Genomic DNA, 16,760 nt, shown 5'->3' on the forward strand with positions numbered 1-16,760 from the left:
TAATGAATATTTTCAAGATGAGGGGCGTGGCTTCGACGTGCTGAGAGATGGCTGTGTAGGAGATCGGCTCTGTGAAAGCAAAAGTTTGGTTTACTGAACAGAATGGTTTACTGAACTTTTAAGGGGAAAATAATAAAGAGAATTTTTTAAAAAAGAAGCATTAAGATTGTTAAAATGGCATCGGGGTTGGGTAAAGGAAATAAAAGTGCGATGGCAAACGGATCAAGCGGAGGTAAAAGGTCAAAACTGGAAGTTCCTTTGCCTGTGGAGGAGGTTGATAATAGAGAACTTTTGCAGGAAATTCAAAAGGTACAAGAAATTGTGTTAGAGAACTCAAGATATATAAAAGAAGTTAAAGATGAGATAGCAGGGTTAAAAAGCAGAATGGATACTGTAGATTTAAAAATGAATACTCTGGAGAAAAAGGTGGAAATAACTGAATTGGAATCAGGGCAGTTTAAAAAGGCTCAGAAAGAAATTGAAATATTAAAGAGAGATTTGGAGGATTTGTCGAACCGCGAAAGGAGATGCAATTTAAGGGTTCTTGGTCTACCTGAAGGGGTAGAAAAAAATGATTCAGTTATATTCATGACTAGCTTTTTAATGAAGATTCTACCTATAAAAAGCAAATTTCAGTTAGAAGTGGAACGTGCACATAGGATCCCAACAAAAAGGCTAACTGCACAAAAAGGACCCAGGCCAATGATTATAAAGTTGCTCAGATATCAGCAAGTAGCTGAGATATTAGCGTTGGCTAAGGAAAATAAAGATATAAAGTGTCAGGACTCAAAAATATCAATAGTGCCTGATTTTGCAAAAGTGACAGCTCAAAAAAAAAAGCTGTTACTGGAAATGTTATCTGTTGAACATATTTTCTTTTAAGAATACTGATATATTTTTTTTTTTTAATGATGCTGAAGAGAGAAGAAAAGATTTGTTATAATATTCAGAAATTCAATTAATAGTTCAAATGACTTTAAAAAAAAAAACTGGACATTCTAAGGATTGCAATAACCTGGTTTTGCCTGAAGAGAAGGGAGCGCTGTGTACTACAATGAGTGAAGCTGAGATATAAAATGAAAATGAGCTTTTGTCGAAGGCAACCACTTTCTTGCAGCAACTGGTTTTGGAGTGCTGTCTGATGTCTTTATCATCTTGACGTGGACCTACTGCTACCTATATTAATATATTAGTGGCCTCATTTGCTCTTATTATTGAAATTTGGCTTTTGTTAATGTTTAAACAAGAAAAGGATTAAACAAAAGGAATACAGCTGGTGTTATAGAACTTGCCTTTCATTGATGCCATAAATAAAACTGTAGAATTGCACATTGTACAGTTCAGACTGAAATCAGTGCGATTTCGTAACTCTGCACAACAACATATGTTACCATAGTAAAGTAAGTTAGAATGTAACCCCAGGATGTTTTTAAGCAAAGAGCACAAACATATATACAGCTCTTAATGAAGAAAGGAAATGGGGGAAAAAAAAAAAAAAGACTCTAAATGTTGAGTAGGTTTGATGAATATGGCAAACTGAAATTTAGAAAGAGTGTGAGTCTGTACAATACGACCTGCTCTTTGAAAGTTGTCATATGTTTAAATGAAATCAGCAATGAAAAACAGAAGTTAGAAGAAAAGAAGAGGATTAACATGGAAGACGGCTTTTGGAAGAAAATTGGACAGATTATTTTTGGCGGGACAATAATATGTAATAGAGTATTAAAAGTCATATACTAATGGAGTTTTTGGATACAAAAGTAGATATTGATTATATAGGATACAGGGATTTTATGGTCAATATAGAGATTATAAAATAAGATTTACTCTCTGAGTATTTAACATATGAAGATTTTAATATATATTATATTCATATATATATATATACATTTTATAATGTTAATATGTCATCTAAACTCCCTTATATATATAAGGGAGTTTAGATGACATATTAACATTATAAAATGAAAATTTAATTATTAAGTTATTACATATGGGATATGAATTAATAAAGAATGTAATATTAAGTGTGAGTGGATAATGTGAATGGTGTGAATGCCTAGAAAAGGAATTAAGATTTTGTGATATATATTAAATGAAATTGAAAAGGTTTAATATATTCTTTTAGGATGTACTAGAGAATGTTCAGAGATACATGGGGTAAATAGAGAAATATTATATAATGCATAAGGCATATAATAGAATACAATTAGATACTTATATGAGATTAACATATGTGATTAAATTGAAGTATTTCTTATGTGATTTAAGAATTTTTAAGTTTTAAAGAAACTTAGAGAAGAAGTAAATACCAATATTTTTATTTTATGGTAAGGTACACTAATATTATAGAACAAAAGTATTTAAAGACTAAAAATGTCTTGGTTTCAATAAGATAGAAGTTGAATATAATTAATATACAGAATGGGTTTGATTTTGGATTGGGACAAAAAAAAAATAATGATATAGGAGACAATAAATATTACGAAAATGAGATTTGGAATATTATGTAATTTTACTCCTTTGCTTAAGATGATTCTCTTTTTATTATTAAGGTCTTAAGTTAATGATTGAATGGGTTTAATTTGCCTGTGGGGAGTTTTTCTTTTGCTTGGCCACTATGGGCGTTTCGAAGTTTGCATTTATTTTGGGGAGGGGAGGGGTGGGAATAAGGAAGGGGATATGGGGAGGGGTTAGGAATAAGGGTTTAAGGGTGTGCTTAAGTTTTTGGTATGAGGAAAAAGTTTATATTCTATTTTAGAGATGGATATATTTGTATAATAAATTTCAGTTATATAATGGGTTTTAAAATTTTCTCCTTGAACGTAAATGGCCTCAATCACCCAATAAAAAGAAAAAAGGTATTGTCATATCTTAAGCAACAGAATATAGATATTTGTTTTTTACAGGAGACACATTTGTCTGGGTCAGAATCCATGAAGCTGTCAGATAATTGGATAAAACAATGTCTATATGCACCAGCGATAAAAAAAAAAAAAGGCAGGAATAGCAATCTTGGTTAACAAAAAATGTTCGGCAACATTTAATATGGTTAAGGCAGATCCTCTAGGAAGGTGGATACTTGTTGACATGAGCATGGGTAATACTACAATGGCGTTATTAAATATATATGCCCCTAATTTGAATCAAAGTGAATTCTTTAAATCTCTACAACAATTAGTATTTCCACTGGCTGCTACTAATTTAGTGGTGGCAGGGGAATTCAATGCTGTTATAGATCTAATAATGGATAAAAAGCCTAGTAGAATTATGAAATCAATGGGTTTAGAAAATTTAATACAATCATGTAATTTAAAAGATATATGGCGTATTCTTCATTTTAATGATCAGGAATTTACCTTTTGTTCACATGTTCATCAATCATTTTCAAGAATTGATTATATTTTTGTTTCAAATCAGATGTTGCAGCAAGTTGGAAAAGCTGCCATAGAACCAATAGTAATATCAGATCATGGTGGTATATGGATAGAAGTGAATTTAGTGGATCAAGATAATTCCAAACCTGTATGGAGGTTTGATAATGCATTGCTTGCTGATTCTAAATTCTGTACAGATTTTCAGGTCAAAATGAAGGAATATTTTACACTTAATGATTTAGAGGAAATATCGATTGAAATTTTGTGGGATGCTTTCAAAGCAACTATGAGAGCAGTGGCGTACCAAGGGGGGGGGGGGCGGTCCGCCCCGGGTACCAAGCCCTGAGGGGGTGCTCCCGGTCCGGTCCAGTTCCCCCCTGCGCCGGGTGTCGCGTCTGGAAACAGCCTGCAGCAAGATCGCGATGCCAGAGATCTTTGCCTGCTTCGACTGTTTCCTCCGCCACGGTCCTGCCCCTCCTCAGGGAGGGGCGGGACCGCGGCGGAGGAAACAGCCGAAGCAGGCAAAAATCTCTGGCATCGCGCGATCTTGTTGCAGGCTGTTTCCCCAGGGCAGTAGCGTACCAAGGGGGGCGAGGGGGAGGTCCATCCCGGGTGCCGCCTTAGGGGGGGGGTGCACAGCTGGCCCAGTCCCTATCGCGCTCCTACCCTCCCAGCGAAAGCAGCATCGGCGCCATTATCGAAAAAGGTAATGGCACCAGGCCTTGGAGCACCAAGGCAGACCGCTTCTCCCCCCTCCCAGCCGAAACCCCGCTGACCATCCTATCTCTCCTCTCCCAAGTGAACCTTTCCGACCCTCCCAGCGAAAGCAGCAAACCTCCCTCCAGTAGCGTCGGCTTTATCCTCCCTCTGCCGCATCACTGATGACATCATCAGTAACGCGGCAGAGGGAGGAGAAAGCCGCGAAGGAGGTTTGCTGCTCTCGCTGGGAAGGTCGGAAAGGTTCACGGGGGGGGGAGATAGGAGGGTCAGCGGGGGTTCGGCTGGGAGGGGGGAGAAGCGGACTGCCTCGGTGCTCCATTACCTTCTTCGGGCAGCAGCAGCGTTTACAATTCGCTGCTGTTGCCGGCTTCAGGCCTTGTTCTCTGCCTGGTCCTGCCTACTTCCAGTTTTCATGAAGACAGGACCCGACAGAGAGGAAGGCCTGAAGCGGGCAACAGCAGTGAATTGTGAATGCTGCTGCTGCCCGATGAAGTTCAGGACATCGGGGAAGGAGCAGGGAGAAATCGGCTGCTGGCTTGGGGGTGAGGGTAGGGAAAGAATCGTGGAAGTGGAGAAATCGGCACGATGGCTTTGTGCGGGCTAGGGGGAGAGAGAAAGAAAGGAAAAAATAAAGAGGGGGGGCAGGGGGAGAGAGAAAGAAAGGCAGAAATAAAGAGGGGTCAGGGGGAGAGAGAAAGAAAGGCAGAAAGAAAGAGGGGGACCAAGGGGAGAGAAAGAAAGGCAGAAATAAAGAGGGGGCCAGGAGGAGAGAGAAAGAAAGGCAGAAATAAAGAGGGGAGCCAGGGGGAGAGAGAAAGAAGAAGGACCAGAAGAAGGACCAGAGACTCATGAAATCACCAGACAAAAAAGTAGGAAAAATGATTTTATTTTCAACTTAGTGATCAAAATGTGTCCGTTTTGAAAATTTATATCTGCTGTCTATATTTTGCACTATGGCCCCCTTTTACTAAACCGCAATAGAGTTTTTTAGCGCAGGGAGCCTATGAGCGTCGAGAGCAGCGTGGGGCATTCAGCGCAGCTCCCTACGCTAAAAACCGCTATCGCAGTTTAGTAAAAAGGGAGGGGGAATATTTGTCTATTTTTGTATAGTTGTTACTGAGGTGACATTGCATAAAGTCATCTGCCTTGACCTCTTTGAAAACCCGCGGAATATAAATGATAATTAACATTTTCTCTGCGTACAGCTTGCTTTGTGTTTTTAAAATTTTATTGTTGGTAGATCATTTTGACTTGGCCACAAAGGTAAGGGGGAGGGAGGGAGGGGAACTGCTGAAAGACATCTAGTAATCCTTGCAGGCTTGACTGCAGGGAATTATTTTTGTAAAATCATGTTTTGTTATGTGACTGGCATTATCTAGACTTTAATTTCTATGAATGAATAGAATGAAAATGATATAAAATTACTTGCTTGTTTTTATGTGCGTGCGCTGAAGGAAAGTGGAGAGAGAGTGGGCTGAGGATGCTGAAGGGAAATGGGGAAGAGAGTGGGGAGAAGACGCTGATTTATAAATTGACAATTGTACAGAATATTGTTTCTTTTTATACTTTAATATAAACAATTCAAGGCTTGTGTGGATGGAATCAGGTGGTTTGCGGGGATGGGGACCGAGCTTACGGGGATTAGTCCAATAAAATTGTATTTTTTTATTTCTCATTATTTGTTTTATTTTTATTTGTTAATTTATAAAGTGGTGATTGTTATGTATCAGTTTTTTCAAATTTACATCTACTGTCTTTATATTTTGCACTGTATTAGAGGACATGTGTTACTGTTTTTTGTGGTGTTGCATTGTATCCAGGGTCTGGTTTCTTGGCGGATCAGTTTAACTTTTGTCTACATATTTCTATTTTTAGTTTGTGATTATTCCATTTTGGGCGAGGGTGTATCTCTGTTCTGTGTGTTCTGAAAAAGACATAGTTTTCAGTTGGCATTGACTACAGGACCAATTGACTGTGCGGGATCTGGCTTGTTTAGTTTTACAATGTATGTGTTGGTGTTCTAGTGCTCACTGCAATGTTTAAGATGCAGCCTTTTCCTAGGTACACTCTTGTGGTGCGATATGTAGATTGGTACTAAAAATCATATTTTTCATATAGATGGGGGGGGTGTCAATAAATGATGGGCCCCGGGTGCCACATACCCTAGGTATGCCACTGTATGAGAGGACAAATTATTTCATATTCTGCATATAATAAGAAACAGTTAAGAAAGCAGTTTGTAAGCTTGGAAAAAGAGATTAAAAATTTAGAATTACAATTGGTTAACAAGTGGGAACAGGCTGCATTTCAAATATTGTTAAAAAAAATGTGAATATAATGAGGCATTATATCATGTGGCATTGTCATATGATACAGTTTTATTTGGAATGTGTATGAGAAATAAAAGCCAAATATCTGCAGTAAATAATAAGCTTTTGATGATCCTTACAGGAGTAGGGATACAACAAATAACATTGAATTGGAAAAATTGTTCTAGACTAAATTACAGCTTCTGGTGGAACTCAGTGTGTCATCTGTACGAAACGTTTACTTGCAATACAAAATGGTCATTTTAATAGATTTAAAGATGTGTGGAGGCCAATGATTAATGTTAATTTATTATTCTTTTTCCTTATATGATAATTGACAGAATGGGGGGATGGGGGATGGGTGGGTTATGATAATTTAATATATATGTGCATAATTTAATTGATTAATATACATAGGAATTATATTATTCATGTATAGATATGAGATGGGGATGGGATATAAATCTTTTAGGTATATATTGTTATGGAATTATCAAGTGATAATGTAATATGTTGTGTTCATATTTTAATGTACACTTGATTTATATGTTAAAATGAATAAAGATTTGGAAAAAAAAGAATATTTTCAAGATAATTTATCAGACAAAATTTCAATGGAAAATATTTGGGATGCTTTTAAGGCTACTTTAAGAGGTAATATTATTTCTTACTCTGCTTATATTAGGAAACAAATTAAGAATCAATATTCTAAGTTAGAAAGAGAAATTAAAGTTTTGGAAGTTAAATTGATAAATAAATGGGAACATGACACTTTACAAGATTTATTAAAAGCAAAAGGTAATTATAATGAATTAGCGTCAAAATTGATAAGAAAGGACCTTTTTTATCAACAAACTTTGTATTATGGAAATTCAAATAAGGCGGGTAGGTTATTGGCTAATTACCTTAAAGCAAAGAAAAGAAGAACAAAAGTTATTGCAATTAAAGATGAGAAAGGTGAGATGCATTCTCGAATTGAGAGCATTTTAAGTAAATTTTTAAAGTTTTATAAAGAACTATACTCTTCTGAATCTTATGAGGGTAAAGAGAAGGATGGTATAGATTTTTTAAATTTAATTATTGGTCCGAAAGTTCCAGATCATATAAAAAGGAGTTTAGATGAGCCTATATCATTAAAAGAATTAGAAACGGCGTTGAAATCTCTTAGAGTTGGATCCGCTCCAGGTGGGGATGGATTTACAGTGGAATTTTACAAATCATTTCAAGTTTCTCTATTACCTCAATTATTAAATTTATTTAAATCCCAGTTGTCTAAGGGATGTATTACAGGTACTATGGCGGAATCAGTAACAATTGTTTTGCCAAAGCCAAATAGAGATCCTACTTTGGTTGCAAATTACAGGCCCATTTCATTAATAAATGTGGATGGTAAACTTTTGGCCAAGATTTTGGCTTTACGATTAGCTAAGGCTCTCCCTTTTATCATTGATATGCATCAAACTGGTTTCGTGGCAAAAAGATACTCCTCTGATAATACTAGATTGGCTTTTCATATGTTAAATTTATCTAAAGAAATTGCAGATCCAGTTTTTTCCATTTCTTTAGATGCGGAAAAAGCATTTGACAGAGTTGCATGGTCTTTTATGTATGAAGCACTTGGTTGGGTTGGTATTGGTCTGGGATTTATTCAAATGATTCAAGCTTTGTATAGCTCCCCTTCTGCAAGATTGTACATTAATAATAGTTTCTCTGATCGGTTTACTTTGTGGAGGGGGGTTGGACAGGGTTGTCCGAAACATGGTTCACAGACTCTCATGGATGGGATATAACCATACCAGGATACAACCTGATTAGACAAGATAGAGAGGGTAGGTTAGGTGGTGGGGTAGCACTTTATATCAAAGAGAACATTAAGACAACCAGGATCACAGATATCAAGTATACTGGGGAATCCATCTGGGTAAACTTGGCCAGAGGTGGAGAAAAATGCCTGTACCTTGGTGTGGTATACAGACCTCCGAGACAATCGGAGGAAAAGGACGCAGAATTAATTGAAGACATTGAGAATATCACCTTACGGGGGGAGGCTGTTCTATTAGGAGACTTCAACATGCCTGATGTAGACTGGAACACACTATCAGCGACAGCTTGTGATAGCAGAAGGATATTAACATCCATGAAGGGAGTACGGCTCAAACAAATCGTACTAGAGCCCACTAGGGCCCAGGCCATCCTGGACCTGGTACTTACGAATGGGGAAAGCATCTCGGACGTCTCGGTGGGAGAGACGCTAGCCACCAGTGGCCATAACATGGTATGGTTTAACCTTAAGAAAGGCTTCCGTAGATCACAAACAAAAACAAGGGTACTCAATTTCAGGGGCACGGACTTCGCACGCATGGGAGATTCGCACGCATGGGAGATTTCGTCTACCAGACGCTGCAGGTTCAAGAAGTAACTGATAGTGTGGAAGCTATGTGGACAACCTTGAAATCGATCCTTCATGAGGCAACTATTCGCTACATAAAATCGGTAACCAAACAACAAAGAAAAAGGAAACCCCAATGGTTCACAGATGAGTTATCATACCTCGTCAAGGAGAAGAAAAGAGCATTTCTATCATACAAACGCATGGGGGAAAAAGAAGCAAACATTGAATACAGGACAAAGTCTGCAGCGGTCAAAATAGCAGTCAGGGAGGCCAAACTTCGTATGGAAGAAACTCTAGCGAAGAACATCAAGAAAGGGGACAAATCCTTCTTCAGATACGTTAGCGACAGGAAAAAGAACACAAACTGGATAGTACGCCTTAGAACGCCAAACGGGAATTATGTGGAAACTGACTCCGATAAAGCCAAACTACTGAATGATTACTTCTGTTCAGTCTTTACCTGCGAGGCACCAGGGCACGGGCCTCGGCTGGATGCAAAGCAAAGCATGGATGACCCATTTCAGGAGTTTGAGTTCACACCAGCTGATGTTTACAGAGAACTGTCAAGACTCAAGGTGAACAAAGCCATGGGACCGGACAATCTGCACCCAAGAGTGCTCAGAGAGCTATGCGATGTTTTGGCGGAACCGTTAGCCATGCTCTTCAATCTCTCCCTAAGTACGGGGAGGGTCCCCCTGGACTGGAAAACTGCCAATGTTGTTCCTCTGCACAAAAAGGGTTGCAGAGCGGAGGCTGCGAATTACAGACCAGTAAGTCTCACATCAATAGTGTGTAAACTCATGGAAACTCTACTTAAAGGGAAATTAGACACGATATTGGATGAGGGGAATCTGAGGGATCCCTGTCAACATGGATTCACTAGGGGCAGGTCATGCCAGTCCAATCTCATCAGCTTCTTTGATTGGGTGACAGGAAAGCTAGACTCAGGAGAGTCTCTGGACATAGTACTGTATACTGTATGTTATTCAAAACCTTAAATGGAACGGCACCCACCCACCTAAACAACCGTCTAAATAGGAACCTCTCAACCAGACAGAGGAGAACCCAATCCCCTTTCTCCTTCCCCCCTTTTAAAGGAACTAAACGCAAAAAGATGTATGACAACTTACTTGCAACACATGCAGCTAAATTGGACCCCTCCATCACCAACCTACTGACAGCATCAACTGACCTCAAGGCTTTCCGCAAAGAAATCAAGACCCTACTATTCAAGAAATTCACCCAAACGTCCTAATCCCTTCCTTTTCCCCTCTCTTCCCCTCTTAGAATCTACTCATCAAAATTGCTTTAGACCTTACGCCTTAATTGTAATTTGTATTTCTCTTCCTGGAAATGTCCAGTTATCGTTCTGATGTAATCCGCTTAGAACTAAAAGGTACAGGCGGAATATAAGCCAGTAATGTAGTGTAATGTAATGTAATAGTATACTTGGATTTCAGTAAAGCTTTTGATAGTGTCCCACACCGTAGACTATTAAACAAGATGAAATCGATGGGGTTAGGTGAGAAACTAACTGCATGGGTCAACGATTGGCTAAGTGGAAGACTTCAGAGAGTGGTGGTTAATGGCACCCTCTCTGAGACATCGGAGGTGACTAGCGGAGTGCCGCAGGGCTCAGTCCTGGGACCATCCCTTTTTAACATATTCATAAGGGACTTGACCTGAGGGCTTCAGGGAAAAATAGCGCTGTTTGCCGACGATGCCAAACTGTGTAATATAGTAGGTGAAAGCGATCTCACGGATGGTATGGCACAGGATCTGATCAAGTTGGAAAACTGGTCCTCAACATGGCAGCTGGGCTTCAACGCAAAGAAGTGTAAGGTGATGCATCTCGGCAGCAGAAATCCATGCAGAACATACACCTTGAATGGAGAAACACTAGCTACGACCTCAGAAGAACGGGATTTGGGAGTAATCATCAGTGCAGACATGAAGGCTGCCAAACAGGTAGAGAAGGCCTCATCCAAGGCAAGGCGGATGATGGGATGTATCAATAGAAGCTTCGTCAGCCGTAAACCTGAAGTCATAATGCCACTGTACAGAGCCATGGTGAGACCTCATCTGGAGTACTGTGTGCAATTCTGGAGGCCACATTACCATAAAGATGTACTTCGAGTTGAGTCAGTCCAGCGAATGGCCACTAGGATGGTCTCCGGACTCAAGGGTCTCTCATACGAGGAGTCACTGGGCAAGTTGCAGCTCTACTCTCTAGAGGAGCGCAGGGAGAGGGGTGACATGATTGAGACATTTAAGTACGTCACGGGTCGTGTCAAGGTGGAAAACGACATATTCTTTCCTAAGGGACCTTCAGTCACAAGGGGGCACCCACTCAAACTCAGAGGAGGGAGATTTGGTGGTGACACCAGGAAGTATTTCTTTACAGAAAGGGTGGTGGATCATTGGAACAAACTACCGGTGCAGGTGATCAAGGCCACTAGCGTGCTCGACTTTAAGAATAAATGGGACATCCACGTGGGATCTCTACTTGGGTCGAGCAGCACTCTGACTTAATGGGGTGGGACAGTAGAGTGGGCAGACTTGATGGGCTATAGCCCTTTTCTGACGTCATCTTTCTATGTTTCTATGTCCGTTATCTCCTTTGCTTTTTGATATTTTATTAGAACCCTTGTTATTGGCCATTCAACAAGCAAAGGGGATACAGGGTATTCTCGTTTCTGATAGAGAATATAAAGTTTCAGCATATGCGGATGACATATTGCTGTATTTGAGGAATCCAGAATCTACCATTCCATGTTTATTGGAGTTGATTGATACATTTGGAAAATTTTCAGGATATAAAATCAATTGGAATAAGTCTGAGATTCTTCTTCTTAATGTACATTGTACTAAAGGTTTATTTGATGCTTTTTCATTTACCTGGAAAGAAGAGGGTATAATGATAAAAAAGGTATAATGATAAAAAAGACGCTGGAAGACACTTTGAAAGAGAATGAAAAACTTTTATTAAAAAAAATAACAGAAGTATGGGAGCATTGGAATCCGTTACATCTTTCATGGTGGGGGAGAGTGCAAACAATTAAAATGATGATTCTGCCTGTAGTTTGTTACCAAATGAATATGATACCAATATTTTTTCAGGGGTCATTTTATAAAAAACTTAATGGTATTCTTACGAAATTTATTTGGCTGGGTAAAAGACCTAGGATTGCTCTAGTATCTCTACAAAAGCCAATTGAGGAGGGAGGGATTAAATTTCCAAATTTTTATAGGTACCATCAAGCCTATATTTTAAGCCAGGGTATGTATTGGATCCTTCCAGAACTCTATGATAATGCTCCAGATTGGTTATATTTGGAGTGGCGTCTAATGTTTCCTTTACATTTAGTTCATGTTGTTAGTATAAAAATGCCTAGAAGATATAAACAGAACAGAATTTTGATTGATACATGGAAAACTTTGATACATTAGTAGTCTAACATCTATTCCAATAAGCAAATCAACAAATCAATCTTTATGGATAAACTCCAAAATTTGAATTGGCGGAGCTCAAATCTTATGGAAACACTGGATTATAGCAGGTATAAGAACTTTAAATGATGTTATTTTAAATGGTAAACTGCTTGACTTTTCACACCTAGCCTCACAGTGGTATAAATTATTATCTGGATTTTTAAATAAAAAGCCAAAAACTGGTCTGAGAGATATTTGGAGCATTGAGATTAAGCATAATATTTCTGCTTCTCAATGGCCACGAATTTGGTCTTGGAGAATGAGATGTACAGTGTCAGCATCTATGAGACAAACTTGGTTCTTTTTATTACATAGAGCTTTTGGACCCCAGTTTGTTTACAAAAGTTGGATAGCTCTAAATCTAATAGATGCTGGCACTGTAATCTTGAAGTAGGGACATTGGATCTTCTAATTTTTTATTGCCCCTGCATTAGGAATTTTAGGAATTCAATTTGGTCTCAAATAAATTGCTTATTGGAAAATCATGTGGAAATATCATATGATACTGTTCTGTTCGGTATGTCTATGAGGAAAAAAAGTCAATTATCAGAACATAACAATAAGCTTTTGATGATAATGACGGGTGTTGCTATTCAACATATTACTAACAACTGGAAAAATTATAGTAATCTCAATTATACGTTTTGGTGGAATTCCCTGTGTCATATTTACAAGATGGAAAGAGCAATTGCAATACAGAAAGGAAGTTATAAAAATTTTTTAAAGATATGGAGACCGATGGTTGATTTTTGTAGTGAATAGGCATCTTTTTTCTTTGATAATATACATAGGGGGGTGGGGGGGATTGGAAGATAAGATGTAGCGAAATTGAAATTTTGAAGGAATATGATAGTTTTAATGATTGTATAGAAAGATGGCAGGGGGGGAGGGTTTTTAATTAATTTACATATTAAGAATATAATGTATGATGTTCAAATGTTATATGATAGTATTTCATGTTGTTCTTTTTGTGCACTTGATGTAAGTTTGAAAAAGAAAGAAATTTAAAAAAAAAAAAGTGTTTGTAATCAAAATTGACCTCATGTGAAATGGTGTTTGAATACATTTGTGTTTACAGTAGTTATAATCGTGAATACATAACTTCTTATTTTGTGTAAAAATCCGACATGATTGGCAAAAATGGAAGTCATTTCTAGAATCAGCATAAAAAATTGATTCAAGATTTTAAGAAATCATCTGAGTAAAAGTTTTAAAATGCAGACTGGTGTTTTCAGATGCTGTAGAATAGCACATCCTTCTTCAATGAAGGCTTTCAACAAAGTATTCAAAGGCAAGGAAATAACATTCCAAACAAAGATCAGATTTGTCCACAAACTCATTTTCTCAATGGTCAATTATGAATGCGAAAGCTGGACACTACAGAAAGAAGATTGACTCATTTGAGCTTTGGTACTGGAGAAGGATTTTATACATGCCGTAGACTGCCAGAAGAACTAACAAATCAAACAGACTATGTCACTCAAAGCCCAAATGATGAAGTTACGACTGTCTTATTTTGCTCACACTGTCAGAAGAGAAAGCTCATTGGAGAAAGACATGTTTGGGAAGATCAATGGAACCAGGTGAAGAGGACAACCTGGAATCAGATAGTTGGACACATTAAACTAAACTAAACCTTAAGTTTATATACCGCAGGAGGAGTATAGGGAGGAAGAGTATAGGGAGGAAAAAAGCATTACATTTTTGTGACAAGCCTAGTTTTTAGGTGCTTTTGGAATAGTTGGAAGGAGCCCAGATTCCGTAATGGGGCAGTAAGATTATTGGATTGACAGGTGCGTTGACTCAGATAAGAAGATGACCAGCAAAGAAATGTTCAATTCTCTCCTATCAAGTACTCCTATCAAGGATGCTGCAAGAGATCACAGCAGCCATTTTAATGATGCAGCCACTAGAGGTAGGAACAAGTAAGGTTTGCATCTGCCCCATGGACCACCAGGAATTTAAGATAGGCTTGAGAAGGTCTATTGTGATTGGTGAGGTTGAGGGCAGGATGGGAGGGGGATCTTGATGTCACAGGCTAGAGAGGAGGGTAAGGCTGCCAAGTGTATCCAGATCCATAAGACAGATTGATCTAGGCCTGGGTTTACCTCAGTACATGCTGGGACTTGTTGTCTTGCTTTTCTTATGGAATGCAACAGGGAAATCAGAACTACAAATCTGTATTTGCAACATGATAAACCTAGGACTGGATCAACCTGTCCTGTGAATCTGGATCCACTTAGTAGTCTTAGTGGAGGAGGATCAGAGAGTCTACAACACCATATTTAGGATTACGCGAGTCCCAGCCAATGATCAGTTGGGGCCCGCATAACTGTTTTATTCAGACTTTGGCTATATATTGGGTAGGACTCGTATAAGCTCCAGTGGCCAGTGCTGGTGTGAATATTCAATGATTGTGCCCAGACATAGCCCAGCATTGAATATCTGGGGCTAATGTAGCCAGCAAAGGTTAGCATTTTAAAAAATTCTGAATGCCACCATTGGAATAACAGCTGAAATGTTTTGTTTGTGAAGCTTTTGACTTCCTAAAGTCCCTGCCTCCATGTCTGACCTACTATTTGAGGTCTCAGGAGAAAAGGCCAGGGGTATTAAAGGGACGTAGTGTGGCTGTCCCACTGACCACTGGAAGGCATTCTGTCCAGCATATAGCACATGAGGTGCTGCTCCATTAGGATATGACAATATAAATCCTGCTGCTATTACCTTCTCAGAAAGTGCTTCATACTGGCCAAGACGGATGTTAGGCAGTGACTTCCGATTCTCCTGCTGTGCAGCCTCTGCATACAGATAAACTGTGGAGAAAAAAGTAGATCACTGAAACTAAGCAAACCTGTCGCTGTCCTTTTATGAGAGAGCAAAAAAAAGAAACTAACTTGTTCCTATTAGCCCCATTGCCACCCAAGTAGAACCCTGCCAGAAACAGAAAGACTGCTTCCCACAGAGAAGGAGACATCATTTGATCCTTACAGAGCCATGGTGAGACCTCATCTGGAATACTGTGTGCAATTCTGGAGGCCACATTACCGTAAAGATGTGCTTCGAGCCGAGTCGGTCCAGCGGATGGCCACTAGAATGGTCTCCGGACTCAAGGGTCTCTCATACGAAGAAAGACTGGGCAAATTGCAGCTCTATACTCTAGAGGAACGCAGGGAAAGGGGTGACATGATTGAGACATTTAAATACGTCACAGGTCATGTAGAGCTGGAAGACGACATATTCGTTCCCAAGGGACCCTCGGTCACAAGGGGGCACCCGCTTAAACTTAGAGGAGGGAAATTTAGTAGTGACACCAGGAAGTACTTCTTCACAGAAAGGGTGGTAGATCATTGGAATAAACTTCCGGTGCAGGTGATCAAGGCCACCAGCGTGCTCGACTTTAAGAATAAATGGGACATCCACGTGGGATCCTTACGAAGGTCGAGCTAAGGAACTAAGTCATATGCACTCAGACTTAATGGGGTGGGTCAGTAGAGTGGGCAGACTTGATGGGCTGTAGCCCTTTTCTGCCGTCATCTTTCTATGTTTCTATGTTTCTTCTTGAAGAGACCCGAGAGGTTGGAGAAAGTCCCAAAGACTCAATTTCATTTCACAGAGACTGGTTCATCCTAACATTCCAATATTTCAGTCAGAATTGCCAAAACAGTAAGGAACCATGTTTTAAGAATATTTACAAGAGGACCTGACTAGGAATGCAAATCAAGGCACTTAGCTCATAATGTTACAAATAGTGATCACCAATTGAATAAATTTATACTCTGAGCCTGAGGTAATGAATCCCACAATGGATAGGTCCACTGGCACACCATCAGTGGGAGAGGAAACATCTAATGATTTGTCAGTTTTTACCTTGATCTTAAGCCTGGTGAATACGTGGATATTGCTTCACCCTCAACAGCAAGATTATACATATCTCTCTGGGGGCCCACGGTACATATTCGCAATTGGATTATATTTTTAATCATTAGCAGTTTTTTCACTCATTTCTTAGGTAGCCTTGGGCCCTTGAGAGATATCTGACCATTGTATGGTTTGGATGGATATTGGTCTGCCTACCTTTTACCAAAATAAATAGAATTTTATCATTCTTATATCAAACAATTTTAATAGGTAAAATGTATTTATTTAAAAAATGTATAAACCGCTTAAGTCTAAATGGTGTATATATCAAACCTACATAATTATAAAACAAACATAATAACAAGTAAACTAAACTAAAGCTTAACTTTATAAATCGGGTCATCAGCCTAAGGAGCTCGACTCGGTTTACAACAGATAAAAACTAAAGAAAGTAATAGCAAAGGTTTCAAAGAAATTAGTTTTCAAAATATTTGGCAAAAAGAAAAGTTTTTAGAAATTTGTGATAAAATACTATCATAAATTTAAATTATTCCTCCTCAACCATTCTCTACCATTAAGATTGGAAACCACCCAAACCTGGAGAATCAAATC

General features: G+C 38.8%; 1 protein-coding gene across 1 annotated transcript in view; it reads right to left on the reverse strand.

The window, feature by feature from the left end:
• The window catches only part of FTCD (formimidoyltransferase cyclodeaminase), a 291,968-nt gene that overhangs the window by 253,063 nt on the left and 22,145 nt on the right, over positions 1–16,760 (reverse strand). The window contains exon 4 of the mRNA XM_033947252.1: positions 15,015–15,103. Within this exon, the coding sequence (XP_033803143.1) occupies positions 15,015–15,103 (89 nt within the window). The remainder of the gene's footprint in view (positions 1–15,014; positions 15,104–16,760) is intronic.

The sequence above is a fragment of the Geotrypetes seraphini genome, chromosome 5, assembly GCF_902459505.1.
Source record: "Geotrypetes seraphini chromosome 5, aGeoSer1.1, whole genome shotgun sequence".
NCBI classification, from domain to species: Eukaryota; Metazoa; Chordata; class Amphibia; order Gymnophiona; family Dermophiidae; genus Geotrypetes; species Geotrypetes seraphini.